General features: G+C 38.0%; 1 protein-coding gene across 1 annotated transcript; it reads left to right on the top strand.

Annotated features, from left to right (window-relative positions):
* Positions 1 to 214: 214 nt before the first annotated feature.
* LOC127421833 (uncharacterized) lies at positions 215 to 13,205 on the top strand. Its single transcript, XM_051665000.1, has 6 exons — positions 215 to 423; positions 6,243 to 6,271; positions 6,364 to 6,448; positions 9,892 to 9,960; positions 10,177 to 10,799; positions 12,292 to 13,205. Exons 1-6 carry the CDS (start codon positions 372 to 374, stop codon positions 12,358 to 12,360), a joined length of 927 nt encoding a protein of 308 aa, XP_051520960.1. The 5' UTR covers positions 215 to 371; the 3' UTR covers positions 12,361 to 13,205.
* The last annotated feature ends 1,051 nt before the right edge of the window (positions 13,206 to 14,256 follow it).

Below are 14,256 nucleotides of genomic sequence, written 5' to 3'. Positions count from 1 at the left end.
CTGTTTAGACATGGCTTTAGTATTTAATCAACATCTACTAAAATCACGATTCTAAATTGATTCGGTTGTTATTTACATTTATTGATGTTATTGTGGCTGCACATGTCTCTAAACAACCCTGAGTGCGCGCGCATGGCGCATACAGTATCAGTGCGCAGGCACGCAGCGGGAGCGCGCATACAGGCTTTATTGGTGCGCGGGCACGCAGCGGGAGCGCGCATACAGTATCAGTGCGCGGGCATGCAGCGGGAGCGCGCAGGGTTCATCATGTCCTCCAGGTGTATTTTCCTTTAGTCACACCACAGACATCCGTGATCAAACCTTCATCTTCATCATCAGCATCTTCATCATCTCTCCTGCTGTGTGTGTGTATGATGCGACTGTTTGTTTTCTGGACAGCGGTGTGTGTTCTGTATACTGGAGGTGAGTACAAATACACATTACAGAAATTATTACACCAAAACATATGGATGAAAATCAGTTTATGTCCGGTACCTATAAATAATCTTTCTGTTCGCATCTGATGGAGATATCTGCGATATAAACGGATGTATGACGTCATTATACTGCAGGATTTACCATGTTACATAATACAGTCAATTTGCCCTCAAAATTGACCATCAAACATCTTTGATTTATTATGATATGTGATATTTGTGCTGTATAGTGTTTAACTGGTTTATTTGAGCTCTTAAAGTGAGACAGAAATAACAGGCTTAAGTGTGTCTGAAATATACATTTACAACCGTGACTGTAAAATTAGAAGATTAGCGGTTAATTAACGGTTTTGATGATCATTAAAGTGTTGATGAAACGCATTTATATTGCAGGACAAACGCAAGTCAATAAACACATCAGATTCTTCCAATAGACGCCAACAGAGAGGCCTCATTATTATTCATGTTTTAATGAACCTCTTCATGAATATTCAACAGCAATGATGAATTCATGATGAGTGTTAAATATGTAAATGATTGAGAATGAAGATCCTGTTAAGAGTTTAATCTTCTTAAAGCTGCTTACAAACGAGGCTGCTTTCACTGTTAAACGTTTGTCAAAGCTTTAGTTAAACACAATTGTATACTGTGTTTTGTTTTCAGGGTTATTTTATGTCAGTGACGTCACTGACGCTTATGTTTTTAGTTTCTGAGTTTAAAGTCATTTTGATATTTTTTTCTCGGGGTTAAAGTAAAAAATGTCATGTGGTGTAACTGTCCAGTATATTTAAATGTTCAATACAAGTTGAGATCAATCAACAGCATTTATGGCATAATGTGGATTACCACAAAATTAATTTCGATTCGTCTTTTCTTTATAAAAGCACAAATGTGTGTTCCAGTGAGACACTTACAATGGAAGTCAATGGGGTCAATCTGTAAACATTAAAATACTCACTGTTTCAAAAGTATAGACACAAGACATAAACAATATGTGTGTTAACATGATTTTACTGTCATAAAACCACTTACTAACCGTATCTTTATAACCTCGTACGACCCCGCGTGCACGTGTGGACGTTGTATTTTGGCTTTGCTATACTCAACGCATAATTTAAATGAATAAAAACGGACTGAATACTGTTCACAAGACTCTAGACTGTCATTTAAGGGTGAAACTTCAGCCGCACGAGTCACGTGACACAACAACATGACACAACTTCATTTCCGTGAAGCGTTTCTACATGTGCAGCACCAACAAAAGTGCCTCTGATAAGAAATCTCTTTAAGTTTCTTCACTGAAACCTGTTTGGGTGTAAAGAGTAGAGTCTCTAGTTTCATTTGATATGCCGCTTTAAAAAATCAGTTCATTCTTCGAGCGTCAACATGCTGATAAACATGATGTGCACATATGTGGACACTGGAACTGCATTTCCTCAAAAGTAGAAAAACATGTTATTTTAAATAACTTTCAACTCTAACACATCTGTGGGTCATTTCACTTCATTTTAATATACATTTTGTTATATTTTATTTTGTTATCACTACAATACAGTTCTATTCATTAACATTAATAAATATATTCCTATATTTACTGAACATTATCACATTGAGAATAAATGTATTCATGCAAAAGCTGATAAATGTGTCTTTCAGAGGCTTTATATGAGTTAGGATGAAAATAAGGTGCATTTCAAACTGTTCTGAGACCAGTGCAGACAGACAGCACACTGGAGGTTAAGTCATTCACTAAATAGGGAGCAAGGGAGCATCCTATAGCTCTCTATGCAGTTAAGTGCATTCACTCCTAAAATCTGATCAAAAGTTCAGTTTCAGGCTGCAGATGATGTTTGGATCACTCAACATGTTTGACAGACATGAGACAATGATAATCAGTACATAGATTCAGAATTTATAATGTATCATTTTATTTTAACATGATTGACAGTGATTGGATGATGCTGGACATTACTTTGAATCAGAATTAATTATGCTAATTTCTGATGTAATGTCTGTAACGTCTCAGAAACATGAATAATCAACACTCCTGGAAACATAATAAACTATTTGATTAAAAAAATCGGACTTTCTATAGCTTGATATTATTTAAAATTTCACAACTTAGTCCCGCTGTCCACACATGAGGACATCAGATTTAGGGAAACAATTTGCTCTAGATTTTTTTTTTTTTTGCTGCATGTTTATTAGGTGCTACTAGTTACAAATCAAAAAGGGGAATGGATCATGCACACAGCAGTCACACTCGGGTCTCAGGAGGTTAAAGTTATAGCCAATTTTACTTTGTTGCCATGACTACGTAATGCAACTGTAAACGACCATAAAAATGATTTAAACAACTTTTCAGCTCAAATAATACACACATTTTAACATCAGAATTAATGTACAGTGGATATAAAAAGTCTACACACCCCTGTTAAAACAGCAGGTTTTTGTGATGTAAAAAATTAAACAAAGATAAATCATATCAGAATTTTTGCACCTTTAATGTAAAAATTACAACTTATGTAATGCCACTGAAAACCAAAATGACACATTCCAGAGAGAAAAAATAAAAACTTAGAATAACTGCATAAGTGTGCACATCCCTGAACTAATACTGAGTTGAAGCACCCTTTGATTTTATTACAGCTGGATAAGAGAGTCTATTAGCTTGGCACATCTTGACTTGGGAATATTTTCCCACTCTTCTTTGCAAAAACGTTCCAGATCTGTCATATTGTGAGGGCATCTCCTGTTTACGGCCCTCTTCAGATCCCCTCACAGATTTTCTATAGGATTCAGGTCTGGGCTCTGGCTGGGCCATTCCAAAACATTCATCTTTTATTGCTGAAGCCATTCTTTTGTTGATTTGGATGTGTGCTTTGGATCACTGTCATGCTGACAGGTGAAAGATCTCTACATTTTCAGCTTTCTAGCAGACGCCAGAAGGTTCTGTGCCAAAATTGACTGAAACTTGGTTCATGATTCCCTCCACCTTCACTAAAGCTCCAGTTCCAGCTGAAGAAAAGCAGCCCCAAAACATGATGCTGGCACCACCATGCTTCACCGTGGGTATGGTGATCTTTTGCTGATGTGCTGTGTTGTTTTTGCGCCAAACATACCTTTTACAATTTTGGGCAAAAAGTTCAATCTTGGTCTCATCAGACCATAACACATTTGTCCACATGGTTTTGGGAGACTAGATATTGTTTTTTGCCGGGCTTGGATGTTTTTTTCATCAGAAAAGGCTTGCGTCTTGCCATCCTGCCCCATAGCCCAGACAGATGAAGAATACGGGAGATAGTTGTCACATGTAGAGCAACCAGTACTTGCCAGAAAGAGCTGCAGCTCCTTTAATGTTGCTGTCGGCCTCTTGACAGCCTCCCTGACCAGTTTTCTCTTTGTCTTCTCGTCAGTTTTGGAGGGACGTCCTGTTCTTGATAATGTCACTGTTGTGCCATACTTTCTCCACTTGTTGATGACGGTCTTCACTGTGTTCCATGGTATATCTAATGCCTTGGAAATATTTTTGTAGCCCTCACCTGAGCGATACCTTTCAACAATGAGATCCCGTTGATGCTTTGTAAGCTCTTTGTGGCCCATGGCTCTTGTAGTAGCATACAGAAATATCCTACAAGAACAGCTGAGATTTATTTGGAGTTAATCAGAGTCACTTCAGGTGAAGACAGGTGTGTACTGTTTCACATGAGCTTGATGATTGGTTGATTCTGAACACAGCCACATACCCAATTATAAAAGGGATGTGTACACTTATGCAGTTAAGTTATTTTAAGTTTTTTATTTGTATTCTTTCTCTCTGAAATGTGTCGCTTTGGTTTTCAGTGGCATTACATAAGTTGTAATTTTTACATTAAAGGTGCAAAAAGTCTGATATGATTTATCTTTGTTTAATTTTTTACATCACAAAAACCTGCTGTTTTAACAGGGGTGTGTGGACTTTTTATATCCACTGTAAGTGCTTTTATAAAATTATAAGCTTCACAAATTATAAGCTGCCTTGACTTCCATTATAAGTGTCTCACTGGAACACAGATTTGTGCTTTTTTTTTTTTAAGAAAAGGAGGGGCGAGTCGAAATAATTTTTGTGTTAATTAATATAATGCAAAAAATGCTGTCGATTGAGCCTAACCTGGAATATTCCTTTAAAAGCTGAAATTCTTGCAAATCTTTTATTACTTCTTAAAAAGTAAGCTGTGAAACAATTTTGTTTTAAAATATTATGAACATTTGAAAACAGTTGTCCATCAAATTAAAGTCAGGTGGTGTAACCAGCATTGTTGTTGTGTGACATTAAACAGAAATGTAAAATATTTTGTTATGAAAATGCACATTTTGTAGGTCAAATGGAGTACTACTAAGAAAACTTCTTGATATTTGGAACTAAAAAATGTATGATATTATCTTGAAAAATACATTTGAAAACTTCAACTTGAATGATTAAATTATCTATTCTCTCATGTATTCAAGGTGCAAGAAAAGTATTTTAATACTTTAAAGGTGCTCTGAGTGATTTCAGCTGTTCTACTTCCACGAGACTAAGCTGTTGGATTAGCCACGCCCCCTCTTTTCAAAACCCCGCCCACCAAAGATACCAAATGAGCTTTATAGACCTTTTTCACAGACTGTGATGATGCGTTTCCACCTTACTTAGCCGCGTAAATCAATTTTTTTTTAATATTATACATTTGTAAAATATTGAGTGTAAATTTATAATATTATGCTTTGTGTTATATTACCTTGGAGTTAGTATTAAAAAACGAATTACCACAGCTGCGAGGGGGTTTCGATTACAGCTGCTGAGAGAGTGACCGTAAATTTGGCATCTTCTCCCATCTGTCTTAATCCACCACTTTTTATATATTAACTCTTCTGGAATGTCATTCAAACATAATAGTGGATTTTTTTCTTTTGGTCTTTGAGCATATGGGTAAGTGAAAATAATATTTGCTGTGATCTCACATTCATTCCCATTCACCGCTGTCGAAGTTTACCCTGCAAACGTTTACTTCCGCGTTCCAAAACCCGGAGTGTGAAAAAGGTCTATTCAGACCACCATGAGGAGAAATGCTGTCAAAAACAACAGCAGTAAAACAGCGCCCTCAACTGGCAACTGTTATGAACAACATGGCATAAAAATGGCATTAAGTCTCAAAAATTCGCTGCAACTACAATACTATGGGAACGCACATAATGATTGACAGGCAGAAAGCGTCAGAGACCGCGGACACATTTTTGTTTGTTGTTTACAGAGTCTAGAGCTGTCACAGAGACCGGTGAGATATCTCACAACACTTATTACATTAATATCTCTCAGGGAGTAGGAACACTTACAACATCTTTAACTTGATGGTTACATCACTTAACATTTTTAAAGTCATTAAATAAATTTTTGTAGTGTCAGAAAAGCGCTATAAGTGTAAAATTCATTCAAATATGTAAATAAGAGTGTTGTTTATCTTCATCGAAGCAAGTAATACTTCAGTTTTAAATGTTTAATCATATAACATAATATCAACATGAAAATAGCACGTTATGACTCCGGCTCTGAATATCTTCCAGTCATGATCACACACAGGTGATGTCCAGGTAAACTCAAATCATGAGATTCATCCACCGGAAGCGCAGTGCCGAAACACGACTGACGTAACGTGTTCTTCTGCAATGCTTGCAATTTTAATTTTCAACCACAGATGTCGCTAGAGAGCACACAGTTATGTAGTACAGCTTTAATACTCGTAGTCAAAAGACTAATTGAGATTATTTAAACTATTCTCTTCTGTACAGTGAGATGTCTCCCTCTTGTGGACGTGAAGGTCAGAGACATTTTCATTTTGTTTCTCTCTTACTGTTTTATTATCAGTACAACTGATAGAAATGTGAGAATTAACCCGTGTGTGAACACTAGGGCACGGGTGACTGTGACCCTGAAGATGCCAGTGTGAGGAGCACCACAGATGGACAGATGGCAGACTGTGACGTACAGGAGACAGGTGAGATTCTACTGCTGTCTGAGGTCACATGCTGATTAATTAGCTAGTTTCCCTCTATGAAGTGTGGATGTGTAAAACGACACATAATGCCTAACACTACTACTGTTGGGAGGAAATATAGATAAACTGACAATTATTCACTTAGCAGACACTTTTATTCAAAGTCACTTACATGTGAGGAACAGCGCTTGAAGTGGGCATTACTGGGAATTATTCTTACATACCAGCATAAACTGTTGGCACTCTCCTCTGTCTCTTTCTACAACACAATAAGACAAGTACTGTAATACTGTAATCAGATTTAAAGGTTAATGTTAAACCACTAAACACACTTAAGTTGTTTTTATGTGATGTTTTGAGGTGTGATTTACAATGGTGTACATCAGTTGTGGTGTGGAGATCTTGTTTACTTTAAATATCTGCCTCAGACAATGGTTTTAAATACCGTTAAAAGATACGATGCCACGAACCTCGATAACTTTGGTAATTTCTTTATCATAATCATGCTTTTGGAGTTAGCGCGATTACTAATGTCAACTTCTGAATTCCCTGAAATGTGCCTTTTAATATAAGCTATATTTATTTCCTTTCAAATGTAATGCCGTGTTTATTCGTCTCAGTCACTCTTTTAAGAAAAGAAACAAAATGGGGCCTGGGTAGCTCAGTGGTAAAATACGCTGGCTACCACCCCAGGAGTTCGCTAGTTCAAATCCCAGGGTGTGCTGAGTGACTCCAGCCAGGTCTTGTAAGCAACCAAATTGGCCCGGTTGCTAGGGAGGGTAGAGTCACATGGGGTAACCTCCTCGTGGTCGCTATAATGTGGTTCGTTCTCGGTGGGGCGCATGGTGAATTGAGCGTGGTCACTGCAGTGGATGGCGTGAAGCCTCCACACGCGCTATGTCTCCGTGGCAACGCGCTCAACAAGCCACATGATAAGATGCGTGAGTTGACGGTCTCAGACGCGGAGGCAACTGGGATTCGTCCTCTGCCACCCGGACTGAGGCGAATCACTATGCAACCACGAGGACTTAGCGCACATTGGGAATTGGGCATTCCAAATTGGGAGAAAAAGGGCAAAAATCCCCCCCACCAAAAAAAAATAAAGAAAAGAAAAGAAACAAAATTACATACATTTGTTTTAAAATCACAACTGAGAAAAGTTTTAATTAACTACATTAAAAAACAGTTGTTGTTTTTTAAAGCTACATTTAAATATTCTCTTAAATACAGAGCCCCTTAGAGGACAGGGTGGGAATTTTATTCCCTTGTAATAAATTTACCTATGGTTTTACTATAGTAACCATATGTTAACCTTGATATTCATAGTAAAACCACAGTAATAATACAAGAAAATGAAAACTATGTTAATAAGAATCATCATTTTGTGGTTATGTTTATATATATATAATTTAATTTTTATACGCTTTTCTCCCCAATTTTGGAATGCCCAATCGTGGTGGCGCGGTTACTCGCCTCAATCCGGGTGGCGGAGGACAAGTTTCAGTTGCCTCCTTTCTGAGACCGTCAATCCGTGCATCTTATCACGTGACTTGTTGTGCATGACACCGTGGAGACTCACAGCATGTGGAGGCTCATGCTACTCTCCACGATCCACGCACAACTCACCACACGCCCCATTGAGAGCGAGAACCACTAATCACGACCACGAGGAGGTTACCCCATGTGACTCTACCCTCCCTAGCAACCGGGCCAATTTGGTTGCTTAGGAGACCTGGCTGGAGTCACTCAGTATGCCTTGGATTCGAACTCGTGACTCCAGTGGTGGTAGTCAGCGTCAGTACTCGCTGAGTTGCCCAGGCCCCCGATTATTATGGTTTTACTACAAATACCATGCTATTTGTAGTAAAACTATATGAACCACAAGAATCACCATGGTTAATATGCTGTACAGGAAAAACATGGTTACTATATGGATACAGTATACTATATTAAAACCATTGTTTCCGCCAAAAAAACATGGTTACTTAAATTACTTTTCATACTTACTACAATATTACTGTAGTACAACCATGATTTCCACTGAAAAACAAAACATGGTTAGCCTACAAAAGTCATGGTTACTACAATATTACAATAGAAAAATGATTTCTGCCAAAAACTATAGTTAATATAGTCTACAATATTACTATAGTAAAACCATAATAACCACAAAATTATGATTTTTATTATCATAGTTTTCATTTTCCTGTAGGCTATTATCACTATGGTTTCACTATGAATATCATGGTTAAAATATTGTTATGTTAGTAAAACCATGGTACATTTATTGGGAGGGAACGCAAAACTATTTCACAAAAAACATATTCCACTACAGTTACAGTTTCAATCATTGGTAATCAGTATACAGTTACACTCAAAAAAGACTTTGGATTACTGAAGAGATTACTTTTACTTTTATTACATTTTATTGTAATTTGTGTCATTTAATATTTAGTCTATTCGGCTGTAAAAACCCTAACTTTTCAAATTGATTCATGATAAAGATTATACTTTCTGAGACTCTCAGCTTAAGAAACTGCTGAAAAATCAAAAATAAATAAATGATTTGACATTATATATCTCTGGGTGTAAATAAGGTGGCTCCAAAAAACTGCTTTTGTTTTGTTCCCAATCATGTCAACTGTAACTGAGAAACATTTTGTGTTGATATGACAAAGCAATCAAAAGTTATAACATTACAAAAATAATTTATCATAGTGTCCAAAAACACCTCCAAACAAATAAAACATAATAATTGTACATAAGAACTAATTACACATGCAAACACAACAACGACTAAAGGTTTGCATAGCATGCAGACATGATTTTAGTAATGAGATTTCACAGAATGAGTTTCATTCTGTGTCATTTGAGTCATCATTGAGTCTGTGTCATGTATTTGGCGCCATCTCCTGGTGGTCATATGTAACATTGTGCTTCATGTGGATTATCTAATGATCTATGCATCTGATTATCTTGTGTGTGGACTCGTTTGAAAGATAATCACCTCCTCTAAATAATGGTATGTCATATTTTATGTTCGGTTTATTTTTCACGAAGTTATAAGTGAAAACACGGCATATAAGCAACACCAAGATAATTGTTGAAGACATATACTTAGCTATTACTCACTGTATTTTTGTCTGTGAGTAAAACAAAAAAACCTTAAAGGGTTAAACTGCATTGGAACATTTTCTTATGATGTATAGGCAAGGGGAGTAATGCCACTGATGTTTTTTTCTGCTTTGAGCACTTGTGAGGAATACAATAACATAACCAATTAATCTGAAGGAGACTTTAACATGAAAAGTGCCACAATACAAAGTTCCTTAGTCTCACTGTGACTGGTGATCATTTAACTATCCTGATTAATCTCTACTATGAATATATATATATATATATATCGCAAGTAATTGTGTTCTGGTTGTTTTATTGTGTTTCAGATGCTGTTCTAAATGCTGAAGACAGACATGATGGTCTGCTTAGAGAATTACAGGAACTAGCAGAACAAGGTCAGTACAACACACACAAACACGCGGTTATCTAAATGAGGAGCTACTGAGATACCATTGTTTTTATATTAAGCTAATTATAATGACTACGGATGAACACAAACCCTAAAAGAAAACCAAAAAAAATAAATGAAGTATTTATGAATTATTTGTACCTTTGAGGTTTTATCTAGTGAAGTTCTGGAGACAATCTGAGATGTGTTCGTTTTGCTCCAGAGAAAGAGAGAGAGCGAAAATACACCCGCGAGGCAGACGAGTATGAACACAATGACACCGACGGAGAGGACGAGTGGGATGATGGTGATAAGGAAGATGAAGATGAGACGGTGATGAAGAAAGAACAGAATGAGAGAGAGCTGGAGGAGCTTCTGGACGATGAGATCAGAGAGACTGAGATGCAGAGGAGACAAGACGAGCAGTTGGAGGAACTTCTGAAGGAACTCAAGAACAAACGACTGGAGAAGAAACACATGAAGAATGTTCAGTCGGAGGAGGTGGAGAAGAACGGGCTGGAGCTGATGGTGGAGAAGGAGAAGGTGGAGAAGGAGCTGAAGGAGCTGCCGGAGGATGAGATGAATGACACCAAGAGCTGGAACAAACAGGAGAAAGAAGAGAAACAGGAAGAGCTGCAGGAGCTGATGATGAAGATGAAAAACATGCAGGAGAGGAATGCAACAGAGGGGGAGAGAGAGACGGGTCCACAGAATGGAGGAGAGACAGACAGGAAAGAGCTCCAGCAGAAGCGAGAGATGGAGAACGCCAGTGATGAAGCCACACGACAGTTTGACCGAGAGGAAGAGGAGGACAGACAGCAAGAGGAAGACGGTGATGAAGATGAGGTATGTTTGTGACACACATCGTTATGAGAGAACTCAACCACATTTTTAAAGACGAACACAGTTTTTTGTCCTGTGTTGACATGTTTCCTTTTGAAACAGGATGTTGGGGGTTGTCTAGGGGAGTGTTTCTCAACAGAGGGTCCGTAGTGTAATTGCAGGATGGATTGCGTAGAGTAATTTTTAAGAAATGTATCAAGATGTTTTAGGCATGCTCTGGCTCTTCATTGCTCTCGCTCTCGCTCTCTCTCTCAGTGTGAAAACAAAGACAAATCCTGCCTATTTTCGGCAATTATGAAACCCTGGCCAGGTGCTTATTTAAGGGTCTTGTATGTGCCTCTACGTACGGGATGATGGGTCCTATTTTATGCCATAACTCATAAGTGCAAATTCAGTGGGCATGGCCATGAGGTTGTGGTATTTTCATGCAAGCATGCATGTGTAGGTGCAAATAAGTTTGCCGAAACTGCACGTCCAATGCGCAAATGGGCTGGGTCAAGTGCAGTTTAATTCGAGGTTCTTCTCCGGCATCATCTGCATCCTATTATATAGTTCATTCCATGTCAAGCACCAGAGATATAAACAAAGACAGAACATTCGTAAGAAGTTGGTAGTGTAAATGGACTGTACGCAATTAATTAAAAGAATAGAAATATGTACTTGCGTTCTTTTGTGCATTAACTGTATCCTTGGTTTCTCATTGCGTTTAAGTCATTGTAAGGCGAAGAGTAATTTCTGAGCACAAATAGCCCCATATCAAGTTTGCGGTCTCCAGGACAAACTCTACTTTTTTGCATGTAATTACGCTCCTCCTGATGATACAAATTAAAACAGTGGCCGCCATCTTGGATTATGACATTTAGTCGCTACTATTCCTTAAACTTTGCCCGATTTGCCTAAACAGTGGCTCAAAATAATCTCCAGACTGATCCGCACAGAATGAATAATACCACATTTTGATTTTTGAATTTGTTGAAAAGTTACATTAACACAAATTTAATGAGGTCGACATAAAACAGGAAGAGAGGCTATATCTTGCCAAAGGTTTGTCATATTGAAACGAAATTTGGTTTGCTTCATCAGGACCATGATCTGAGGGTATATCCAAAGTTTGGTGACAGCGCCACCTATGGGTCAAGAAATGTGAAAAATTGCTATTTTTGTCCATAAATTTATTTTAACCGTATGTCCTAAAGTCATGAGTTTGGTGTTTATGGATTCCTTGGGTCATGAGGATTTCAAGGATACCCATATCATTGATTTTTATCAAAAAGTTTTCAAAAGATTTATAAGAAATTTGGTATGCATCATTGAGCAGTTTGGAGACAGCGCCACCTATAGTTCAAAAGATAATCCAACCCAACCTTGGCATGTCTTTTTGCCATTCGTGAATCATGCCAACTGAGTGGCACAGTGTGCAATTTTTGTACATTTCTGTAAATGTACAAAATACCCAATGTGTGCTAAAATTCTCTCTCTCTCTCTGTGTTGTCAGGAGCTGTTAGAGATTGAAACCGAGTTGAGGAAAGTGGCGGCAGAACTACGTGAACTTCGCAGGGGTTAAACACACACGGTACATTCATCAGGTTTTAGAATGAACACAACACACAGACGCTTACACTCATGAACACAATCAGATACAAGCCATAATGCAGTTGTTACATCTAAGAGACACACACACACACTCATCTGCATCACACAGCTACCAGCTCAATTCAGTATATATACATATTCATATCTCTATTGTAATGCAATACATCACTGAGGGGTAAAATAAGTATAATTACATTTAATAACACAAATGTGCACTTGTGATGAAGTAATAATGTGATTTGTGCTCTCGACTGTTATCTGTTTTTATACGCTGATGTGAACATGGCTAAAAACTGTTCTGAGGTCAGAATACCAGCTGTTTCCTGATCACATGATCTGCTGGATCAGTTTCAGAATCACAGGGTTTTGTAGTTGTGTGTTTGATGAGTGGTAATGAGTTGCAGAGTACATTCAAGTGTTTATAACGTTGTGTGTGTGTGTGTATAATGTGTGTATGCATTCATGTGTGTGACAGGAAACACTTGTGTTCTTTCCCTGTATGTTGCACTTTCCTGTAACTAAGCAGCCAATGAGAGCCGGTCTGATAACAGACTCCGCCCACACACACAGTGAGAGTTTTAACTGATTTAGGAAACAAACGAGCAATAAGAGGAAGATTAACTGAAGTCTTGTGCGTGTTTGATAAAGACATACAGCGTGATCCGCAGAACTATATCGATAATATTTATTTAGAATGTAAACAACAAAGATTAGCTAAAACTATAAACACATTCTATTATGAGACTAGTTCGTATGTCTTTAATCTTCTGTTTTAACTTGTTATAAAGTAATAAAGAGCTGTTCTCTGGACACACATTTGTCTCTGAGTGTTTCTGATTCTCATGTGGAAATTATCCATCACTTTGTCTGAAACTCTTTAATAAATAAAAAAGTCAGTATGTTTTGTTATTTTTCAACAAATGGACTATGAAAGGAGATTTTTAACCTTCAGAAAAGAATTATCATCAGCCGCATGGTGGTCATACAAAATATTATATAAGCTAATTTATTTTTACATGTATTTTATATAAGCTCTGCAAGTTTTACAACCCTGTTAACAAAAATGTGGGACATGTCTACATACAGTTTAAACCCTGATCTGTGTAATTTTAGGGGCTAGCTAGTTTGGGACCAAGTAATCCTTTCTATGTATTAAAAAGAAAACACTGAAATATCATACTGACATAAGTATTCAGACCCTTAACTGAGTTGAAGCAGCGATTACAGCCTCAAGTCTTTTTGGGTATGATGCGACCAGCTTTGCACACCTGGATTTGGAGATTTTCTGCTATTCTTCTCTGCAGATCCTCTCAAGCTCTGTCAGGTTGGATGGGGAGCGTCGGTGGACATTTTCAGATCTCTCCAGAGATGTTCGATTGGGTTCAAGTCCGGGCTCTGGCTGGGCCACTCAAGGACATTCACAGAGTTGTTCCTAAACCACTCTTGTGTTGTCTTGGCTGTGTGTTTAGGGTCATTGTCCTGTTGGAAGGTGAACCTTCGGCCCAATCTGAGGTCCTGAGCGCTCTGGATCAGTTTTTCATTAAGGATATCTCTGTATATCTTTGCTGTGTTCATCTTTCCTTCAACCCTGACCAGTCCCCCAGTCCCTGCCGCTGAAAAACACCCCCACAGCATGATGCTGCCACCACCATGCTTCACCGTTGGGATGGTATTGCGCTGGTGATAAGCAGTGTCTGGTTTCCTCCAGACATGACGCTTGGAATTGAGGACAAACGGTTCAATCTTCATTTCATCAGACCAGAGAATCTTGTTTCTCACAGTCTGAGAGTCCTTTAGGTGCTTTTTTATGTGTCTTGCACTGAGGAGAGACTTCCGTCTGACCACTCTGCCATAAAGCCCAGATCGG

Source organism: Myxocyprinus asiaticus, chromosome 31, assembly GCF_019703515.2.
Source record: "Myxocyprinus asiaticus isolate MX2 ecotype Aquarium Trade chromosome 31, UBuf_Myxa_2, whole genome shotgun sequence".
Taxonomy (NCBI): Eukaryota; Metazoa; Chordata; class Actinopteri; order Cypriniformes; family Catostomidae; genus Myxocyprinus; species Myxocyprinus asiaticus.
This window is presented reverse-complemented; position numbering and strand designations above follow the sequence as displayed.